The 23780-nt window shown below is 44.0% G+C and overlaps 1 protein-coding gene across 1 annotated transcript in view; it reads right to left on the bottom strand.

Annotated features, from left to right (window-relative positions):
- The window catches only part of NIN (ninein), a 91448-nt gene that overhangs the window by 43587 nt on the left and 24081 nt on the right, over positions 1–23780 (bottom strand). The window contains exons 4-7 of the mRNA XM_087820543.1: positions 17738–17827; positions 15725–15894; positions 3366–3405; positions 2021–2211 (exon numbers count right to left, since the gene is read on the bottom strand). Of these exons, the coding sequence (XP_087676669.1) occupies positions 2021–2211; positions 3366–3405; positions 15725–15894; positions 17738–17827 (491 nt within the window). The remainder of the gene's footprint in view (positions 1–2020; positions 2212–3365; positions 3406–15724; positions 15895–17737; positions 17828–23780) is intronic.

Here is a 23780-nt window from a genome sequence, read left to right as displayed (position 1 = left end):
GCGCTAGAACAGAGACCACGAACCACAAATACCCACAGAGACCAGGCAGGTGATACACTGAGGCAGGATGGTCCTGAGACAACAGAAAGTAAGCCATTTAAAGCAGTGAACTGAACACGAGGGCATGCCCTGTCCAAAGGCACCAGGCCCTTCTCACTGTCAGCAAAATGGAGCCAAACCTAACTTTTAGAAAGACTTCCTGATTTAAAAAAGTGCAGTAAAAAAGCTCAATTTTTAAACATTGGGCAGGCCAAATAAAACAGCCTTTGGGCCTTGTTTGGCATCTAGGATGACAGCTTGCCATCCCTGCCCTACAGATGTCCTTGCTTCTGGAAAGCAGAGGACAAGTTATAGCCGTAAGCCAGTGACTAGTCCCCGCCTCATGGTAACGGCAAGCGGTAGTGATCTCACTCCCTTTATCTATGAAAATGAGGGGCTGACTAAATCTAAAATTGCTTTCGGTTTTAAAATTCTAGGATTCCAAATTGTACGTTGATGAAATCATCTTGAACTTTCAGTTCCTCTGTGGTCCAGAGTTAATGACACCAAGTACTATAGTATGACATGGTTTTTTAGAGGAGGAAAAGCACTGCATAAAAGCTGTAGTCAATACACAATCCTTTCCTCATCACCAGATCAGGGGAAAATAACTAAATGTGCTACTTCTCCTACGTTCTGGAAACTCCGCCACAGAAGAGGCAACTCCCCGCAAGCGGCTAGAGTTTATTCCAAGAGTTGTTCTTAGATAAATAATCCAAGTTTGTGCAGAATTTCTTGGCAAAACCACCTAAGATTGTACATACTACACTGGTTTATAATTTAACCTCCTAAATTTAATTTTATGACTCAACAGCCACCACTGAAAAATAAATGACCACCAAGCCATTAAAAAGGTAGTCAAATGGCATAAAACAGTCACATACACAAGGAAGAAGGGAAAAAGGACTTTGCAAGCCAGGCTGCCCAGAAGCTTTTGATGATAAATCTCTTTCTGGTTTAGGAAATAACACTTATCCCCTGAGCAAATAGACAGCATGGTTTCAAATATTATTATAATCAAAGATTCCCAAAGCTACAACTGAGCCTTAACTTCTAAGTCCCTCTAATCCTTATTTTCAGCTCTTTGAAAGGCAAATCTTGGAATTTTTTATATTCTTATGTTTCATAACTATTCCTGTGCCCAGTCCTTCCTGCCTATTCCCTTCTTAAATTTTCAGAAAATGCAAAGCTCACAATTTTACCAAGAGTTTTGGGGAATCCTTCAAATTCTTCTATCTTCAAAACCACCAAACTAGCCTTTTCCATTTCTTCATGACCAGAATATTGTGATGGCTCCTGGCTGGTCTTCAACCAGAGGCTCTCTTTACACCAATATGCCTGCCCAAAGCTGCCCCCACCACCTTCAGCAAGTCAGTTTTTCCTGTATATTACTCAGTCCTTGCAGAACCCGGGGATGATATTGAGATCACTCCAAGAACCCAATCTCATCAACTTGGCCTTCAAAATATTTCCTCAACTCAAATCCTCCTGCTTAATCCTTCCTCTACGCCTTCCCCACATTCAAGCCCATGACTGCCATGTCTACAAACATAGGGTGTCCCCCAAAAATGTATACACACACTTTGAATAATTACAAAGGCACTGTTGATTAAAATACATTTCATTTTCAATCTTGAGCTATCAGCTGTTAAAGGGTGCATACATTTTGGGGGGACACCCTGTACATCTGATATCATGGCTGTACTGAGCTAGTATCTGACTATGGGGTAAAGTGCTTAGCACAGTGAGGGGCACCCCGTACGGGCTCCGTAGGGGCCAGCTCTTGTCAGTTTTTCTTTTCTACATCATAACACAAGCTCCTCAAAGACAGAATCTTCGTGGCTGACTTCCTAGGAAAAAAAGAGAACGGAGTCTCTATAACATACTGGAGGAAGCCAAAATATGGCTGTTCCTGGCCTGTGGCCCATTGAGCTTTTATCATGATTATTATTCACGAATAAAAATGTGACGCATGGCTTACCTCTCCATCGACATTCTGCAAACCATACTGCTCACAGATGGAGACCAGCTTCTTTCGGTTCAGGTGACCATCACGGGTAATCCCCAGATCTTCACAAACCTCCTGTAGCTTCTGTTCTATCCAGTCTTGGGGAGGGGAAGACCCACTTTGGGAGGCACTCAAATCATCTGGGTTCCAAAACCTTAGCTGGCCTGGAATGAAAGCATACCTGGTGTTGTCTCCGAAGGGATTGCAAAGAGAGACACCTATTCTCAAAGAAAAAAAAAAGTGCTTTTTGAAAGTAAAACGATGGAAAAAAAAAAGACTATGAATGTTGATTCCATTTTGATTTGCTTCTGAAGCAAGTGCATCAGAACCATTGGTTCTCAGGCTGAAGCAAGAGCAAAGAGGCACTTTTTCTGCTCACTGGCAGTCATCCCCATGTAAGAAGTATTTCCTGTGCAGTCACGCCAAGGTGCTAGTCCTGTTTCATTACAATGGAAAACATGCACAGGCCTAGACTTTGGTGTGAGTGGAAGGGAAGGCTGGTTGAGAGGCATTCTAAAGAGCTTTATACATCCTGCTACAACTACAGCTACCAAGACTTAAGGATCAAACTACTTATTTAAAAATCAAAATGTATCTTCTATTAAAAGTTCTCACTTCTAGTTAAACTTTCCACTTACCTATTAGAGTCTTTAAAGTCATTACTTAAACATGAGATAATTACTGGCACAATTTTGTGTGCCTGGAAGAACTTGGAGGGTTGAGAAGAGCATTTAGTGTTATTTATCCAAGAGATTAAGCCCATTACTGCTGTATCTTTCCAGCTTGGAGACCTAGAGAACATGAGGTAATTGCACTCAAGTACAGTTAACCTGCCAGGGTAGGCTGATCAACGTGCTGAGGTTCTGTCAGCTGAACCACAGTGCCATCTGCTGGCCAGAAGATCAACGTGTTTTGATGTATTTTTTTATTGAATTTACTGGGGTGACACTGGTTAATAAAACCATACAGGTTTCAAGTGATGTTTCTTAAGTATATCTAAATCTTGTTGAAAGATAAGGTCCCTATTTAATTCAGGACGGTTCACAGATAAATTTCAAAATCTATATATGAGAGTAACCCATGGTAAACTGCTACATCTTAGTTCCCATATCTTGTATGATGTTAAGGGTTAATATTTTAAAACTATTGAGCTATCGATTGGGAATGAATTTTTGTTGCTATTGTTCTTAAGGTTGCTTCTTAGCTGGCCTCCAGCATGCAAGGCTGTTAGGAAGATGGCTATAAGATGCAGGAAGGGGAGTGTAGAGATGCCTCTTGAAGGCAGCCCTTCCCTCCCTGACACACGCTCAGTTCCTACCTTCTGCTTCATATTCCTCACTGCGTTGCGTCTTCCAGTGCTAGAGAAGGCAAGAGAAGAAAATCAGTGTGCTTCCAGAACTCACTCCGTTTTCCTAAGACCAGATAGCTCTCCGGCTCTGAAACACCCTCTGCGTGAGTTACGTGATTCAGGACCTTCTGGTGCTTTCTCCTCGACCAGCCAAACGAGAGGAGACTCCTGAGAAACACCATACAGCCTTCTGCAGTATTTCACCAAGGAGCTGCCTGTCATAACTGTGGGGTCACTTATTCAACAGCACAATCCGTCACAACCAATAAAACCACGCCAGAGTCCACCAACCAACGAGGGTTTCTATGCACACGCTGATGAATCTGTTCTTCAATAAATGTTTACTGGGCGCCAGGTATTATGCTACATCTCTAAAATACAACTACGAACAGGAAGAACATAGTTCTTGCCTCGAGAAGTTTACATGCTATGAAGACATGCAGACAAAACAAAACAAAAACCAAAAAGTCAAACCAGGAAGCACAATACTGTGGTGTATTGAAGGCTACAACGGGGAAGTTCAAGATGCTACGAGGATTCCTAACGGGGATCCTTCAGACTTAGGAGATCCAGATAGACTTCCTGAAAGAACCACTGTCTAAACTGAGGCCTGAAGGATGAGACGGCCAAGTGGAAAGTAAGGAGCAGTTACTATTTGCGGAAGCAGGGAGGCGAGAATGATTCTAGTGTGTCTGTGACACAGTAAGAGGGCAGAGATGCAACCCCAAAACAGGTAGGCTAGAAAGCTCAAGTTAAAGAAAATATACATTGCCAATAAATTACAATAAAAGCAGTGAAATTTATCTGGTCTGGACCATTTTATCCCCTTGTCATGCTATGTTACAACTGGGTCTTTTCCAAGTCACAGCACACAGGTGTGGTTTGAGTTAGTGCACAAAAGCCCTCAGTCAAGGACACAAGTCAGAACCCAAATCCAGGGCTTGCTCCACTGGCCCAAAAGGCACAGGTCTGCTCCAGCCAGTGGCAGCGAGCAGGTCCGCAGTGGCCTTGGCCTCCCCAGCGAGCTGCCTACTCGCCGCCTTTGGGACGTTCTACAACCCTCGCAGGCAATCCCCTGAGAACAGGTGTGTCCCCCCCTTTCAAAGCCCAGCTGCTGTCTCAGCAAAGAGCCAACTTGAGGAATGAGCGGCCTGCTCTCTGTGATGGCGGAACAGTAGTAAGGACGAACTGATTTCTCAGAATCCTAGGATAAGCTCAACAGAAAAATGGGCCTGGTTACCTCCTGTCTCCAGAGCCTGCATTGCTCACGGCAGGCAGGGCGCCGCCTACAATTCTTAGATTACACATTGATCTTCAGTAGCTTGAGGTACTTCTTTCAGGCCACCTAAGCACACTTACTCTGCTCCTCTCCACACTCGCTCAGTCTCTCCTCTTACCTGAAGGACAGCTGGCCACCAGGGCATCACAGTTCCATATTTTACTTGGAGACATACTGAAGACAGCACCCGTTCAGACAGTTCCCCAAATTTTGCCACACTAAACTGAAACCACAAACTGGCAATGCCGGGATGGATTATTCTTGCCACACAGGAAAGGCATCAAAAAGCTACAACTCAGCATACGTAAGTTCACTGCAATTCATTCAGGTTACAACTGAAAGTCACTAATACACATGGTATCTGTGGAAACCGAATCAGGGCACAATGTGATTTTGGCTTGTTTGTCTGTGATTACAATTTCATCAGCCCACATTTCCATGTAAAAAACCTCTCTCTTACTGGGAGGATGTCTAAGCCTCTAAGCCTGGTGAAGGTGGGGAGGGAGCAGCGCAGTAAATAGGGTTCTATAGATTTTCCAACATTATTGTTTCTGGGCAGAATTCAACTGTTTTTATATTAACAGTTTTAAGTCAATAAAGCCCATGAATGGAGGCACCCTGCCCCGTCGGTTCTTCCCTATTTATTTCCTCATCTAACAGAGCAAATGACTTAAATGTTTATACTGCTGTGGCACCCCAAATGTGAAAACTCACTCAGGCCCAGCCGGGCGTGGCTCGGTGGTTGAGCATTGACCTAGGATCCAGGAGATCGCGGTTCGATTCCTGGTCAGGGCACATGCCTGGGCTGCGGGCTCTACCCCAGCAGGGACATGCAATGATGACTCTTTCATCATTGATGTTTCTATCTCTCTCTCCCTCTCCCTTCTGCTCTCTGAAATCAATAAAGAAAATTTTTTTTTAAAAAAGGAGAACCTTCCTCCAACCCTTTTAAAAAACAAACAAAAAAACCCCCTCATTTCCCATTATAAGTTGGACACACCTTAAAATAAAATCCATTAAATCCACCTAAAACAAATAAAACAGGTTTCTATGGTCTAAGACCACCACTTGGTCAAAATAAAACCTACCAAATCACAAGCAGGGGATGGTTTTTAACAGCACAAACTGACAGGAGAAATGGGAGGAGAAAGAGTATCACTGGGCATGAATAATTAATAAAGGGACCCCCTCTGGGATACAGTTGGAAAATGCAAACACACCTTTGAAAAATCCTTGGTAACAATTCCTAAAGCAACAAGGTGTGCATCTTGCTACATAAAAGTTTATTGCTTACATTTGCTCACCTCTCAATTCATTTTAAAATAGTGAGCAATTAGTTCAGAAGAGCAAGAAGCTACAATATACTGTCTTCAGCATCTCCCTATGAGACTGGGTGCTTGTATCTGATTCAATCCCCAGGGCAGTACTTCCTGGTACCCCCTTTTTCTGATTCTCACCCCTAATAAGAGATGGAGCTGTGGGGGTTACAGCACAGATGTGGAGGAGTACTGCCGGGCTCTGAATCCTGGCTTACCTACCGGGTTGGGTTTGGACAAGTCTCTTAACCTCTTTTGCCTCAGTTTCTCCATCTATAAAATGGGTAGAATGCTTAGAATTGTGCCAGGCACATAATAAGCACTATATAATGTCTTATTTTTACTGGACATGTGTTTATGTAGTACATATTAAATTTATGCTTGCAAATTTTTTTCATTACGTTTCAACTTAAAGCATTCATTCAGGTGGCCCTGGGGAGGTATCTGTTACTCATATCAATTTGTAAGAAAAGTGCCAAGTCTCCAGCAAATATGCACAGAATACAAACAGACAATTTGCATAAGAGGAAACACAATTAAACAAATGTGGGGAAAGGTTCATTTCCACAGCAATCAAAGAAATATAAATGAAAACCAAGGAATCATTCTGTTCCCATTAAATTAGAAAAGATATGACTCCTATTACCATCAAGGCCATAATTTAAAATAGGCCGTTTATATGTTACTGGCAGCAGTGTAAATGGATATTACCCTTTTAGTAAAGCAAATGGCTTAATGTATCAAAAGCCATAAAAATATTCATACTCTTTGACCCGATAATTTCATATGGCAGTAAAATCAAAGGAAGAATAAAAACAGAGACATAAATACGTGCATTTAGCTTTTTTTTGGTAAGAGTAGAGTACTGAAAACAATTTAAATATTCAACAATGGGGCATAAAAATATAACGATACATCACAATGTAGTCATTAAAAGAATAATTATAAAACCATGTAGGAGCATGGAAAAACGTCTTATGAAATGTTAAATGAAAGACCATAACAAAAGTGCTATCTACACTATGATTACCGCTGTCAAAAATATTTATACAATTAGACAAAGACTGGAAGGAAATAGAGACAATAAAGTAGATACACTTGTTTAACAGACTATGGAAAACAATTTTATTTCCTTTCCTGTTATAAATGTTGTTCATGCAATATAAACAGGTTCAACTTCACTATTGCTTTGCCCACCTGCTGTCAAAATCTCACTAAATGAATTTCCTGACTTGGGGTGTGGAGAAAAGGAACGTTCTCTCCCTCTGGTATTTACCACAATGCAATGTCTGCAATGCCCTCTAGCACGGTGGCCTGTGACGTATAGAGAAGGTTGGTGGGAAGCCAGGTGCCCTTCAGGAGGGTAAATGCTGTTGGTACCAATGCTGCCTAAGCTTAGCAGAGTGTAGAAAGATCAGGGACACTCATCTGAGACCTACATTGGGGACTGTGACCATGACGATCCAAAAGAGGTATCTTAAGATAGCCTAACCCACCAACCTCCTACGCCCCAGGCAGCACCAGCAGCTTCAATGACTTCCCACAGACTCTTAGGGCAAGGGGTGGTGGGGTAAGGGATAACTTGTTTTAAAATCTCTAGGGGGTAACAATTTTTCAAGCATCCTTCCCATGGCCCTGTGTAAGAAACACAGATCCAGCTAGGGCCAGCCCTGCTAGGGGGAAGCAAGATTATGCTAATGGCTACATTTTCATTCCAAGACCACCTCAACTGGAGAGGGAGTTTGCCCACCCCAATAAAGAGGGAGGTAAGCACATGGCGCTGAACATTTGTTATTAAATTGCAATTTGGGGGGGGAGGGGGATTCAATTCATTCACAGCTCATTTATTTTCATTCTCACTGCCTGGAGCCAGTAGTTCCAATTAAAAAGCAGGGGGAGAGGGAGGGGAAGGCAGGTTAAAAGGTTGGGGGATTAGATCATCCGGCTACTGGAACACCACCAATAAAAGGAGGCATCATTCTGGAACAAGGTCGTTTAATTGCTGATGGTTTATGCTGCCCAGTGAAAGCCTGGCAGGTGGCCTCCAGACACAGATCACTGCAAGGGAGATAATCCCAAAAATCTCAGGGAAAATGGGGGAGGAAGGAAGGGACAATTGTTGGGATGTGCTCTCAATACTAATTCACAAAAAAAGGATTTTAGATTTCTTCCCTTGAAATCTTATGTAGTCTCTCACTGGAGAAATAGATATTGATGCATTTTTAAAAATCATTCTGTGGGACTTCAGCTACTCCCAACTCTGGAGGCAAAATGATAGCATGCGTGAGTACAGGGGTTGGCAGAGAGACTGTCTGGGATGTGTCTGGCTCTTACATTTCATGTGAACCCTCAGCACCTTACTTCATCTGCAAAGTGGGGACACACAGCTACTGGGGACATGAAAGCATATGCTTGGCACTTAGGAAATGTCAGCTATTGCTATTATTTCGGCCAGAACAATGATGTGGTTAGGGGTTTAGACTCCAGAGGCCAGACTCCCTGAGGTCAATTTCACCACTGACTAGCTGAGCAACCTTGGGCAAGTTACTTAGCTCCCAGTGTGCCTCAGTTTCCTCATGGGTAAATGAATAGCAATGCCTACCCATGAGGGTGTGCTAATATTTGGAGAGCACTTAAAACAGTGCCTGCTACAAATTAAGTACTAAGTGTCTGTTAAGTAAATAAATATTACAATGACTAGTCCTACTACCTGGGTGTTTAAAACTAGGACAAAGGCAGAGGAAAGAAACAGCGGACCAGTGTCAGCTTTAAGAACAAATCCAGAAGAGACCTGCAGAAATGACAGCTTTGAGCATGGAAGTGGTGATGAAGCAATCAACTTGATTCAGCTTAGGAGAAGGGCCTCCCCAGGGGACCTCCCCACGGGACCTCCCACGTGGACAGTGTCCCCTGGGTGACCACAGCGGGCAGTGGCTGCCTGCGCTTCCACATTACCATGCCAAGTGTGCTGGCCAACAGCCCCATTGAAAGCAGACAGAGGGGAGAGGGTCAGAGGTTGCCTTGCTCCAAAAGGCAGCCCCCACACCCCTCAGGCAGACAAAGGGAGCCCCGTACCCCCCTCGTGGGCAGTGCCTCTCAGGGTCATGCTGGCCATTATGGCCAGCTTTCTACAGCTGGATGAGGGTGTCCCGCACATGTACGCTCACAGGTGACCCTGCTTTCAGGAATGCTTTCTTTGGAGGGACACCTGCTTGGCTGGACTTTGGAGCAGATGGCCCAAGCCTCTTGGATCCCGAGCTTCCAGCTCCGAGGCCAGGCCAGCATCTGCAGCCTGCGGGCCTGGCGCGGCCCCTGCCCACAATAGCCCAGTCACAGCCCCCACCCACCATCTGCTCCAGGGCAGACCTTGTGCCCTGCAGAATGTATGGCTAATTAAAACGATTATGGGGCACACACGGCGCTATTCTTTCCCAGCAGAGGTTGCTGAGCTGATCTCAACAGCTTTAAGCAGGGTTTGTTTTGTTTTGTTTTTTTGTTTTGTTTTGGAAAGGGGAGAACCTAGCAAGCCCAGAGAGAAGAGGAAGGAAATTTACTAGAATAATAACAAAGCTTCCCAAAAAAACTGAGCTGTAGGGTCCATTTTACAAGCGTAGCTAAAGCAAAGGAAGTCTCTGAGGAAAAAAAAATGGTTTAGGAGAATGCTTATGATTGAAACTGCAGGACTTTTAAAAACACAGCATCTATGGCATATTTAACTAATAGTCCTAAATATTTATAAAGCCACACTCCGGGCCAGGTACTGAAAACTAGGTGTGCCCAGCAGGGCTGGCTACCATTTCTGCAGGTACACACTTCCTGGGACTTCGGTTCACTTCCCGCTATCCTAACTTTGAAGGCAAAGTGGACAATTGGAGAACCCAACAGCCCAGTTCTTAATCTTTGTTCCCAAGGAACCCGGGACAAGATGCTCAGTTGCAGGGCTGTCATTACTAGAATGCAAATCAGTTCCTCTGTCTTTAAAAGCAATTAAAAGTTACAAGTCAGTGCTGGGGAGAACAGAAGTCAATGTATGATTTTTAAATGCACACACATTTAGATGAGCCCTGCTACGCTGCCAAAAAGCCTTCTGTACTGCCAGTGTGAAGAAATGTTCAATTTATAAGAGTTTTAGCCTTAAGCCTCTCCTACCAAAGTTGGAAACTGGTTTTGGTTCACTGGATTTTAAAGTCCTTAAAGGAAAGTGATTGTTTTTAAATATATCTGCTCATGGAATCTTGCTCATCACAGTTGCTCTCAGTGAACAGTGAATACTGCTTTTCTATTTGGAAAACAATGGTGTATAACTGGAAAATGTTACTATTATCATTAAAATTTACTTACCGATTTTTGAGTTGTTGCCTGTGTTAGTTAGAAAATAAATATTAGGAATTGTTGACCTGGAAGGAGGTAGGGGTTGGGGCTGACTCCAAGGGGATTCCCTTTGGGATCAAGTCAGGAACAGCAACGCGTGAAAGCCTTCAAGTCTGAAAGCTTCAGACTGTGTCACCACGAGAGACATCTTATCAGCTTTGAAGGGGCTTCTTTACATCCCTTTCAAGTGATCTACAGTTGCATCTGGGATGAGTGTCTCATCTCTGGGAATAGCCAAGTGATCTAATCAGACACTAAGAAATGCAAAGGGGGACACTGGAATCCCATTAACAAAAAACGTATCCTGGTGACATCATTCTGTTGGATGGAAATAAATGACAACAGTAATGAAACTGCCTACAGACTGTCAAAGACTAGAACAAAAATATAATGGGAGTATTGGGGAAACAGGGGCATTTCAACTACAAGAGCTCTTAGCAGGACTCCTCTCAGTTATTAATATGTTTGTTCCAGAATCAAATATTTACTCCATACAATGTAAATGAATAATTCATAAAGGTTAACTGCAAAGTTATGCATATATGAAAATGAACGTAAGGAGAATATACGTCAGTTTCACCCGTCTCAAAGAAGTTTGAATTTATGTAGGGTAGTGAAATTAGCTTTTTTCTTTTTAAGATTTTAAACCACCGCTGTCTCCCATTCTCCTCCCCGCACAGTCTCAACACAAAGACTTGATTAACTTGTCGATTCTTGGGCAAAGGAAGCGATTGGCTTTAACTTTTCTCCCAGGTCCTCACTGAAACTGCATGGTTTTGGCTTACACCATTATTGTCTATAGTTGAAAAAATAATTGTTTAAAGCTTCTTGCTCTTGATAAGAATCTTACTAGACCTGATTTATTCCTGCGGAGGAAAACAGTTAACAAGGTGTCCCCTGTTTTCAACGAGGGCAGAAAGCAAAGTGGCCCTGCCCCAATTGTATTAATTGAACAACCTTTCCTGCCAGGGCTGTGTGACACAGAATGGAATGGAGAATTAGTTTTGTTTTCTCTGTCCCCTTCCACCTACCCTTAGAGGAAACATGAGCATGAAATTCAAGGTCAGTTAGTAGCCACTGCATATATGCATATAAAAGGGGGGAAAGGTACTCTTTAGAACCTAAAAACTTACTTCTGTTTCTTAATGAAGTGAAGCAAAAGAGACAACCAAAACCTCACTAATCACACCTTATGTTGGCATCAAGAATGTGCCCTTTGTTAGTCTGCATTAATTCAGAATAGAATGTCCAATTGAATTGCCTTGAGTGAAAATGACCCCATGAAAAGAGAAAAATCATCCCTTTCCTTTCAATACCACCCAGAATGAGAGGTAAGGCTCTCAAGGGACCCAGTTGCCAGATACACACACTAAACTGGAAGGTGGATGCCCTATTCGGCCTGATGTTGGAACCTACCTGTCCCCTGTGAATTAGCATATTCTGCTCCAGGGTTTCCAAATGAAGTTCTGTAATAACAGGTTTTCAGTGCTGAAAACATAGGAGGTAACAATGGTCTTTCCACTAGGGCTTTATGGGCTTATAAACTAAACTTGGTAGGGGAGGCATGCTTAGAAGCTAGGTAAGATATTTTCTGTTTCAGCAGGAAAGAATCAAATTGCTGGGAGGGGGGGCAGTAAAGATGATTAAAATGTTTAAAATTTATGTTAGGGCTTTAACATATGTGAACTGAAACAAAAGTCGAATATAATCAACAGCACCTCGTAACAAGATTTATTCTTATATATTCTATGCAGGGGGCAAGGCCACGGTGGTGGAGCATCTGTTACCCCAGAGTAACCACGAGGGTTCTCACCCAAGGCTCCAGGTCACAATGAGGCACCACGAACAGCCACGAGAGGAATTCCACGTTGCTGTAACTAATGAGGCCTGGAACTTCACGTGGGACTTCCATTAAAAATAAATTTAATTGCTTGAAAGCAATCTATACTAGCATCCCCTCACTTGCCTACATGTCTATGTTTTCTTGTGACTACTGAGAATTACCTGGAATATTTGTTACACGTATGGGAGAAGGCCTTCCAAGGAAAGCTACATGAAAACAATTTGAACCGCTAACCCAGGAGCCTTGGAATGAACTGTCAATCTTTAGCAATTCCCCTATTGTGGAATAACTCTAGAGAGAAGAGGGGTAGAGAGGGAGTATTGTGACTACTCACATATCCCTACAGGATGAGCTCCTAGAAGGAAGTGAGCCACCATGAGAACAGCTTTTACAGGGGCTTGTGACACCATCCCATTCCATTGTCCACCCCTACCTAAATCCTCAGATAAATGAAATAATTATATGATTCACACCAGAGCTAAAATTAGTCTCCTCTTGGGTAGCAACAGCCAGATTTCCCCTCCATTTAACTTCTGACAACAGGTACAGGTCCTTTTGTCTTCATCAAAAAACTCTAAGGTCACTCTAGGAAAAAATCAGGCAGGTCTGAGAGCTGGAAAAACTGTAGCCCAAAAGCAAGCTCAAAACCCACTCTTCTCTGAGCCAGGATCCAGGAGTCAAAGGAAACCCACGATCAAAAACAAGAAGGCCCGTCTCCAGCTCTCAGTCTGACTGCTCCTTATGAAATATTCACGCCAGGGGAGACCCAGCCTGCTCCCTTCTTTGGTATTGCCCAGTGGCACTGAGATGAAGTGTGAGCCACTGATAAAACACACAACATAGGAATAAATTCTTAACACCCAAGGGCAGGAGACCAAAGGGCCTCAGGCAACCAGAAGGGAGAAAAAAGAAGTCAACAGTACAATAAAGAACTCCTGACAGATTCTGAACTCTTTATAAATTAAGAATAAATCCCACAGGTCACTGAGAATTTTTTTCCTCTCCAGAGTCCTCATTTAGGGGCTACCTTAGAGTAGGAAAGATTACCCAGCCCTCCGAGGAGACCTGAACAGCTTCTGTAGAAGAGACGAGGTTATTTCTTGCACAAGTCTGTGCTGCCCAGAGCATGAAATTCTGTTGGCCAACTAAGTGGCCCTAAACTGAGGCTACTATGAAAACTGGCCAGGAAGCAGGGCTGCTATCTTGGCCCAACAGTATGCAGTAAGACTGACACAGTGAGGAACCATGCCACCGGACTGCAGGTATTCGTGAGTGGGACCCATGCCGCCCACAGTTAGTGCACAGAGCTGGGGTCGGCCTGTCTTACTGCCAACAGACAAAGCTGTTAATGCCACATGTGGAGCTATTAATTTTTTAAAGTGATGAATCGATTTGAAAGCTGACAGGCTCAATTCAGCTCCATTTTTAAGCGAGAAGCAGCGAGATGAGCTTCAGTTTGAGGCCACACTCAGCAATTTAAAAAGATGGGGTGAGAGGTGGTAACTGGAACCCCCAAGGCTTTCTGGGGAGGGATATAACAGACTATCGAAGTCTGGTGAAATGATTCTCCCAACATGCCTTTTTGTCTAGGCTCAGGCCTCAACTCTTATCTTTATTTAGACATGAAACCAGAGTCTCACTTTTTAAACAGTAAATCTCACTGGAAATCAGTAGATAAAACAAGGCTATGAGAAATCTACTGCCAGCAACAAAGTCAGCTCTGCCCGAGAACTTTCTGGGTATCCCCAGGTGGTAACTAGAAACCATCTTATTAAAAAATACATAATCATTTAATTTCTTAGCACCAAATACTAATGCCTCAGGTACTCAAAATAGTTGGAGAGGGGAGATGCCAGACTTAAAAGTGTTCTCCAACTAACAAAAGCTTACCTCCTAAAGTGTTGAGACATGTTTTAATCATGTTTTTATAGAGAAGTGTCTCAGATACATTCTGTACTACTCAGGTTATTAAACAGACTGTGGACTAAAACGATGCCTTTCCTGACAGCAGGAGAAATATTACAAATACTGCAATAACTGAAGCACTCAAATTACCCGCCTCCCTGAAACTGTATACACAAAAGTTTGGTGCATGTGAATACGTGTGTTTTATTGGGGGGAAAGGCCCCATCTAAATTCTCAAAGGGACCCAGGAAAGGTCTGAAACCGACTGAACCAAGACAGGAAGCAGCCGCCGCCTCAGCCGGCTGGCCCCGCTGCGACGTTCCAGGCGGCGTTTTCCTTATTGCTTCTCACGGCCTTCTCTGTTCTCAGCTGTCACTTCCCACCCACACGACTCTTACACCACTTTGTGGTTTCTCTCTCTGTTCTCTAACTACTTTTCTTCCTGTCTTCTGGCCCACATTTTTGACACTGCCCCTTCGCTTCTGGGGGTGAAAACAGGTATTGCTTGTTTTTTAAAAATGGTGCAAACTTCTGATTGGCAAACCAGTTACATGTCATCTGAGTTGCAATATATGTGGCCGGTTTCACTTCTGCTCAGTACTTGGGCTCTTTCATTACCTTTGGGTTTGTGGGTGTTCTGCAAAGTTGAAGATGCTACATGTCTGACTTCTGGGGACATTACTGGAACAAGGTTCCTGTCAATTGCAGTAAGCTGAACATGGATGTTAGACAGAAATGCGCACACACACACACACACGTGTGTGCACGCACATCTCCCCTTAACCCACAATCTACAGACTGCTTTCAGAAAGTTGAGGCACTTGGTCTCTTTTCCAGTTTACATTAGTATCTGAAGTATTTGCATCCCCAAGCTGAGCTGGGATGTGCAAGAAATGTTTAGAGCTTGCTGAACATGTCACGTTCAATCATGTTCTATAAATGGCATAGCGGTAAATGGGCCAGAATGAGAGAATCAAGAAAATGTTACTGCTTCTCCTTTATTGGTACATTATGGCAACGTGTAAAATGAAAAGATGGGAGATGAGGGAGGCAGGCGAATCTGATTGCTGGAGAGCCAGACGGGCCTGGGTGCCGCGGAACTGGGAAGAACCTTGGCAACTGCTGAGTGCTGTGACAAGGACCACATTTTAAAACTGCTTTCCCCCACCACAAAAGATAAGATGCTGGTTCTCAAAGTACTTAAACACAGTGCTCTCATTTCCTACCTGTCATGGACGCTGTTTTACAGTTTGAGAATGGGGCTGGTTAGCTTTTCACATAACTAAAAATGACAGGGTCATGAAGGAGATCTATTTCCAAGAAGAGCAAGAAGTAGTACACATCAGATAATCTGAAAATAACTGAATCCCAAAATGTATAAACATAAGCATGTACAGAAACGTGAGCTCGCCCAAAGTTGAAACAGATGAAAACATTCAAACAATAGAAAAGTCAGCCACATGTATCCAAAAGGCAAATAATAAGATGAGCAAGTAGCTGGTAACTGAGGAAAGTCATAAACTCCCTCAGGTCTCCTGTCTGCACCACAGCCATGCAGGTGTCCGTGGACATCCACACCTGTGCTCCAGATGGACATGCCTGTCCGATTCCTTACCTCGTGGCGGTCACCGGCCGGGATGTGCGAAGGCCTAGCTTCCTCTTCGAGGGGCTCAATCACGGTCACCTCTGCAAACTCCTCCACAGACTCTTGAAACTCCGGTAAGGACCTCCGTCCGTAACGCTTCCCACCTCTAACATATTTGGGCTGAGCTTCTAGGGAGCAGTCTGGGCAAGGAGACAAGAGTTGAGGCCACATTACATGACAATCTCAGCCCTTAGCTGACACTCACAGCCGTCAGACACAGCCTCTTATACCAGCCCCAAAATAAACCACCACCATTTGCCAGTCGTGGTGGATGTGGGTGGGTGTGAGCCGCCAGGTCAGATGCAGAGCACAGCTTCTAATTCGGAAGGATTTACCGCACCCGAGCACATCTCTGCATGTGTTGGGAGAGATGCAATGCTGGCAGGGAGGGATTGGACTTAAAAGTACAGAATGGCCTTGGCCGGTTTGGCTCAGTGGTTGGAGCATCGGACTGTGGGCTGAAGGGTCCCGGGTTCAATTCCAGTCAATCCCCGGCCCTGGTGGGGAAACATGCGGGAGGCAACCAAATAGATGTCTCTCTCCCATCGATGTTTCTCTCTCCCTTCCCCTCTCTCTGAGAAGCAATGGAAAAAATATCCTTGCATGGGGATTTAAAAGAAAAAGTACAGAATGAAGGTCAGGACAAAGCAAAGGGTCATATTTGTTCTGTTCATGAAGCTGGTGTTTTGCAGAAAAGGGAGAGGGGGCGATCATACTAACAAAGAGACACACTGGAGGACGTCTTGGGAAGTCATGATAAAATAAACACTGTATCAGCGCTGTAAAGTTGGTGTTCACACCCATTAGTTTGAAACACACTCCTCTCGTACCTCCGTGGCTCCTTTGTCAGCCATGCCACTTTCTGATCTATCAGACAAGCAGGATGACAGACCAAAGAACCTGACACAGCAGATCCGAATCAATTAATGACAGCTCATTGTTTACACGAAACCTGGCATCAAGAGCTCATTATAAAATTAAGCTGTGGGATTAAGTAGCAAATGTGAAACTGCATTAATAAAAATGGTGTATTATGTTTTTTCCTTCAAGAGCTTCAGCATTGTACAAAATAAAGAGAAGTGTGCATAAGGGGAGAGTCATCTCTTGACCTTAAAGAAGGACTTCAGCATTCTAACAGAACCTGTCACAGGTTCAACATTCACCATCATCACCACCACCACCATCACCACCATCATAACCACCACCATCACCATCACCATCACCACCACCATCACCACCACCACCGCCACCATCATCACCACAACCATCATCACCACCACCACCATCAGTGCTACAAACTACCCTTTCTCTACAGCAGACAGCTTTAAAGCAATACAGTAAATACTTCACTCTATGCAAATGTCATCATATCTTTAGATATAGGTGTTTTTTGGTTTTGTTTTGTTTTGACAACTTGCACAGAATTAAGAGAATAAACTGTTCCATTAACATACAGAAGACGGGCAGTGCTTTGACTCTCACCATCCACGCAGACGTGGTGTCTCTCTGGAGAACACAGTTCTGTTGGAACATGACAGCCCTCACAAGGTACGTGTGAACTCAGGCATGCGGGCTTGCAGATGAGGTGTGTACACATACGGACAAAATGAGGATGGCTGAGTAGATGAGAACGGGAAGAACAAAACTTTTCCTTCATCATCACTGAAGCCATGTTAGGGGTTCGCCACTACTTGGCAGTTTTCCTGGAAGGATGGGTGACCCTGTTTGACTAACTCTGTCCCCCGCTTTTGCCCGTCCTCTGGTAGAAGCTCAGATTTCACAGTGTGGTCAGAAGCATCCTGAAAATGCTCAGCAAAGCTCAGAGTGAAGTACTTATGCTTGCTCTATAATTCCCAGCGATATTTATATCTAGCTTTTTAAAAGTCCCAGCCAACTCATTGTATTAGGTCGAGCGATACTCTTACAGGAAGTATTTAGACATACAAAATTTATACTGAAAACCACATGCATATTTGAAGGTACCTTTTATCAGAAGAGAGTGTGTCAGCTTGTGAGTATTCAGGATCGGCCCAGACACCCGAGCTACTTGTTGGCAGCTGACACCCACAGATGCTAGTCAGATAAGAGGCAATGCAGAACCATCCTTAATTTATGACATATTCTTAAATTTTACTGGCAGACAACAAGATACACCATTAGGGGTGACAGGGGGCTTGGAAAAGATGAAAAGGAAAAAATGTAATGTCAGAAAATGGAATGTGGGATTTTCTCAGGGTGAGAACAGTCGTGGTCTGGGGACAGAAGTGGCCGAGGAGCTCCAAATGCACGTGGCACTTACTTCCAAGGAAAACCAGTAGTGGGGCAAAGCAATCATGTTAAAAACCCACTGTAATTTAATCCTAAACCCACTTGCGGATGGAATGGTTCCTTAGCTGTCTACCTCTCAACACCCCATGCTGCGTGGGGAGTCGGGGCAGAATTGAAATAGCTCTTTTTTTAAGCATTGGAAGATAACAGATTGTGAACCATTAGGAGCCCTGTGGGGTTTGAGTCGATGTATTTTAACTTATTTTTGCATTGCCAGAAACTTTAAAAAAATTTTCACTTAGCCCAGCCGGGCGTGGCTCACCAGTTGAGCATCGACCTATGATCCAAGACATCCCAGTTCAATTCCCAGTCAGGGCACATGCCTGGGTTGTGGGCTCGATCCTGTCAGAGGCATGCAGGAGGCAGCCAATTAATGACTCATTAATCTGTATCTCTCTCCCTCTCCCTTCCTCTTTCTGAAATCAATAAAGATATATTAAAAGATTTTTTTTTCCATTTACTTTATTATTATAACTAATTTTGAGCAAATTTTCAGTTAATGTTTTTCACAGAATGTACATACATCACAAAATCAATTTTCAGAGAAACTTATTAAACTGTATAATCATTTGGAGTAGAGATATTAGCACACACAAAAGATAAATGGGGTATTAAGGTTTCTTCATACTGAATTTCCCAAATTATCCATGTGACCAATAAAGAATCGGACTAACCACACCAATGAGAAAGTTACTTCTTGGCCTTATACACTCACACATCCCTCTCCTATTTTGAGCATCCGCATCATTGTACTCACATGATAAAAAGGGGGGAAAGACGGTAAAGGAGGTCCCCAGAGAATATACATGGTCAAAGGCCACTATAGTGTTAAATATCTGAAAACTCTATTATTTTCCTTATCAATCTCAACCAGGCTTTTAGAAGTCCACAGTAGCAGTCCACCAGGCAGGAAGCCTCAGGGGGATTTGAAATCACTCTTACACTTCTAAATGAAAGAATGCCTTACCCTTTTCCTTACTATGCCCAATGAAGACTTGCAAAACTGCATCCAGATGTAATTTACATCGTTTAGGGTTTGATATTGGAACACTTTTATGTATGGATCACTTGATTTATTAAGAAATAAAATAATGTACATCCCATAGCTTCCTTTAACATAAGTGTAAGTAACTGCTCCAATCATGAGCTCCAAGGAGAGATGGGAAACGCCAGTGAAACAAACACAGTTATAAAGGAGTGCCCTGCTCTCAGTGTTTGATTTCCTTGAACATATATTTATAATTCTACAGGACTGTCAAGCTCCTAGGTCATTTTCCCTACTTCCCCATTTTTCATTTCTCCTATTTGTCATCACTACATACAAATAAAAATGGGCTTTGAAGACAAGCGGAAAAGCCCAGCCTGCCTGGAGGAGTCTTGGACTCCACTCTGGAGAGCTTATAATTAGGTGCATCAACCGAGTAAGGTGACTCGAGGTGATCCTACCTGACCTAGTTGGAAGATCTAGGTTTTATTCCACAAACCAAACACCTGGTTTGATCCAATGTCCTAAAGACTGCTGGAGCGCTAACAGAGCAGGTGGGCAAAAAAAAAAAAAAAATCTAATTGAAGTTCAAAAGACACAACAAAACAAAACAAACATTCCTTCTAGCCTTAGAAATTAAACAAGATCTGGGTGCTCAGACACCACATTCTTTACTCCATATCTCATCTGTCCCGAGCAGAGGCACCTGTGATAATGTTCACCTTCCAGAATCAGGACAGACCACCATGCACACCTATACTTGTGAACAGAAGGTCCCGTACTTATAATAAAAGAAAAATTGAAACACATCATCAGTGAGAATGACCCTCAGGGGATAAGCCAGCTGCTGGCAGGGAAAACAACAGACACTCACCCACCCCATCCCTTTCCCAACTCCCTCCCTTCCCCCACTCTAATGGAGCAGCACCCTCTCCCAGAATTGACCATGGCCACCAGTGTGGTGCAGAGTGCCACTTGGAATGCTGAGCTCTCCTGATGGCCAAAGGGGAAGCAATGGGGACCCAAGAGGAAGCTGAAATAGTTACCTGAAAGCCTAAACACTATTTATTCAATCAATGCTCTCTGCAAAGATACAAGCTTAAGACCTGAAATGAAGCAGCATCCACAGGGCATAGATGGGAAGTTAAAGCTGAGTTTCAAAGATGCACTCAATACTACGCTGGATCATGTAAGTCCTATTTACTGAACACCTGTCATGGGCAAAGCACTATGTTTGTACCTACTGAGGGATAAGATGACTATTTTATCTTTTTTTTTTTTTAAATAAAATTTCCCTGTTCCTAAAAATGACCTGAGGCTATTTCCAGGATGAGGAAGACAGCCCTGCCTTTATGGTGCTGATATTCTTATTTTGGAATTGCTCATGCAGAGCCCTGCTGTCTGCCTCCCTTCCTGCCCCATTTAGTCAGCCTGGGAAATCACTCCCAGGACTGCACCGCCTTCCAAAGGACCTCGGCGCAGGCGTACCGCCAGTTTGAGGCTCTCCAAACTACAATTCTGCCGAGCTCACAGAAGTACTGAAGTCTATTTAAAAATAAGAGGGCAAGCCCTGGCCGGTGTGGCTCAGTTGGCTGGGCGTCGTCCCATACATCGAGGGGTTGCCGGTTCAATTCCTGGTCAGGGCCCATGCCTACGTGACAGGCTCTGTCCCAGGTTGGGAAGCATGCAGGAGGCAGCCAATCGGTGTGTTGCTCTCGCATGGATGTTTTTCTCTCTTCCTTCCTCTCTCTCTCTAAAAATCAATAAAAAATCTTTCAGGGAAAACATGGCAAAAATGAAGCACATGCAAACCTCAGGACGAGCACCCAGAAGCTTCCGTGGGAAAAGACAGTCGTGCAGCAAATGAGCACCGCCCAGCCCACCGCACATCCCCACCTCCTCACCTACTCTAACCCCGCCGTTACACAGGCATTGCACAGTGAGAGTGCAGCCACACCTGATTTACAACAGAGAAGGGAAAGAGACAGCATCAAAGGGAGACCAAGACAGAGAGATGTCAACAGAGACTGAGAGACAAACGGAGATGGAGAGAGACAGAGACAGAAAGACAGATTGAGACTGAGAGAGAAGGGGGTGAGGACAGGAGATGGGCAGAGACCCAGAGGCCTACGGAGGGCAGGGGTGAGGAAGGTCAGGAGGAACAGATGGTGGAGGGGATCAAGAGGTAAGGAAAAGTGGGGGGTCATCAAGGAGAGGAGGGTAGAGGTGAGTTGGAGTGGTGGAAAGAAAAAGTGAGGTGGGAGCTGTCCCAAGGAGGGGAGGGGAGAAGAAAGGCCAAGAGAGAATGAACAACATAAAAAAAAATCAGGAAAGCCTTCCCACATCACCTGCCATCCCTTCTGCCTCCCAATATGCCCCTGCCTCTGCGGGAGGTTGTCAGAAAGCAGGGTCATCACCCCGCACTGTGTGCACACAGCCTGTCCAAGGCAGCAGCTTCCAGGCCCAGGTCGCAATGCTCCCCAGCGACTCCTCTCTCCTGATGCACATGTTCCATTGGAGCTTCCAGATCCTTCCTGGATGCGAGGACGTCAGCTCCTATCAGTCTCAATGGTGCATCTTGCTGGAACACAGCTGCTTCCAGACATAAAGCTAATGGGGGTGGCTAGGAATAGCCTTGCCTGGGAGGGAATTTTAGAGGGGATGGCTAGCACCCCATAAGGGTGCCCAAGAAGGCAACTTTCAGGCCCAGGTCACAGTGCTCCCCAGCTACTCCTCTTTCCTGATGCAGGGATGACTGCAGTTGAAGATCAGTCAAGAGAAAACTCTTCTGAGAAGATAATGATGATCTGGTTGTTTCCCTAGCCTCCTGGGCAGAGCCAGGAATCAGGGAGGGGCACCCACAGGGTTTCCCAGCACAGCAAAGTCAGGGAGAGTCTCACAGCCCTCATTCCCCAGCAAATTTCCTCAACCTCATTTTTTGCAGTGGCTAAGATTAGTGGCAAGTGCACAGTGACGTTACCCAGTCCGTCCCCTCAGAAACCAGAGCTGCCTTGATCTCATGATTCCCTCACTTTCTCTTCCTTTATCTCCCTTCCCTTCAGCAGCGGGCTGATGTGAAAAGGAGACACCAGAGCTCTCAGGCTCCTAGGAAATGATCCCATCGTTCATCCCCCGTTTGGAAACCTCATACACTGAAGTTGAAATAAACTTACAACATCAGCAGAACTCTCGAGTGAACTGCTTCATTGTCAAAATTTTCACCAGCCCTACTGATTTAATTTTAAATAATGAGTGTTTTTTGCACACACCCATATATCTTTTTAAGGATTGCCTTTTTACCCTTAGTAAAATCATCACAACAATAAGTATTTTCTACAGCACAGTTTAAGAGCTGCTTAGTTTTTGATTAACAGATACATCATAATTTGCCTAACCAACACTTTGTCAAATATTTATTATGCTTGATATATATATATATATATTTTTTTTCTATTTTAAATGACTATCCTTATACACAAGACTTTGTGCACATCCATAATTATTTCTATAGTATAAAATCTGAGAGTAGCATTGATTCGCCAAAGGCATTTCTATAGTTTCTGGTGCCTAATGTTTTACATAATTCCAGAAGGTCCTACCATTTTACCTGACCACCATTGGGTGGGAGTGTTTCCTGTTCCCCCTTATCCCATGAACTGACTCCCCACACCCTCCTCTGTTGCTGGTGGTGATAACGGTAAGTGGTTTTATTTTGCTTTTAATTTATGGAGAAATGTTCTGGTCCTCACTGGTAGCATCTCACAGACACCAAGAGAACAGGAGACTAAATTCTTCCTTATCTTACTCAACCAAAGAGAGGACAACAGAACACGCCTGCTGGGCCATCTCTGTATGATAGCTCCTGAGGACAGGAGGGCCTGGCCAAGGCCTCTGCATACAGCCGCAAACACAAATCTTCAATCACTGCCATTCAGGATCTAGCCCAATGTCTGGTCATCAGACCCGTTTCAGTGCACATTAGCCAACTGAACGAAAGGCACCTAGTTATTATAGTCATAGCTTCTTCAAAATATAAGGGAAAAAATTAAAATCAGGATGGTTCCTAGAATTAGGAATGTTTATTACAAAAAAACCGATCACCTGCACCAAAACCATGCCTAGTCTTATTTTTCTAATGACTTGGCTTTTCTGAACCTGAGTTTTCCCCCACCAGATAAACAAAGATATTTTACATTAACCATATTAGGAAAAGCAAGGGCTACCTGCATAGTGCGAACACTGACTACAGAAAAGAAATCTACTGCAAGGTGCATCAAGTGAGGACAAAATCCCTGGAGAGCAGATCCAGACGGCACGCTGATGCTACGCAGCTACGGCCTGCGCCAGCAGTTCCGTTACAAAAACCCTGCAGTCCCAGCCGCAGCTGTAGCAAATGAATAAACGACTAATAATTAAGTTGATGTCCCTCACTTATTCCAGGCAAATAATTTAAAAACTAAATTGTAGCCCTAGCTGATTTGCCTCAGTGGTTAGAGCGTCGACCCGTGGACTGAAGGGTCCCGGGTTTGATTCCAGCCAAGGGCACGTACCCCAGTTGCAGACTCAATCCCTGGCCCTGGTCAGGGCAAGTGCAGGAGGCAACCAATTGATGTGTCTCTCTCACACTGATGTTCCCCTCCCTCTCTCTCTTTCTCTCTCCCCCCCCCCTTCCGCTCTCTCTGAAATGCAATGGAAAAAATATCTTCTGGTGAG

This window comes from Miniopterus natalensis, chromosome 1 (genome assembly GCF_054644295.1).
Source record: "Miniopterus natalensis isolate mMinNat1 chromosome 1, mMinNat1.hap1, whole genome shotgun sequence".
Lineage (NCBI taxonomy): Eukaryota > Metazoa > Chordata > Mammalia > Chiroptera > Miniopteridae > Miniopterus > Miniopterus natalensis.
This window is presented reverse-complemented; position numbering and strand designations above follow the sequence as displayed.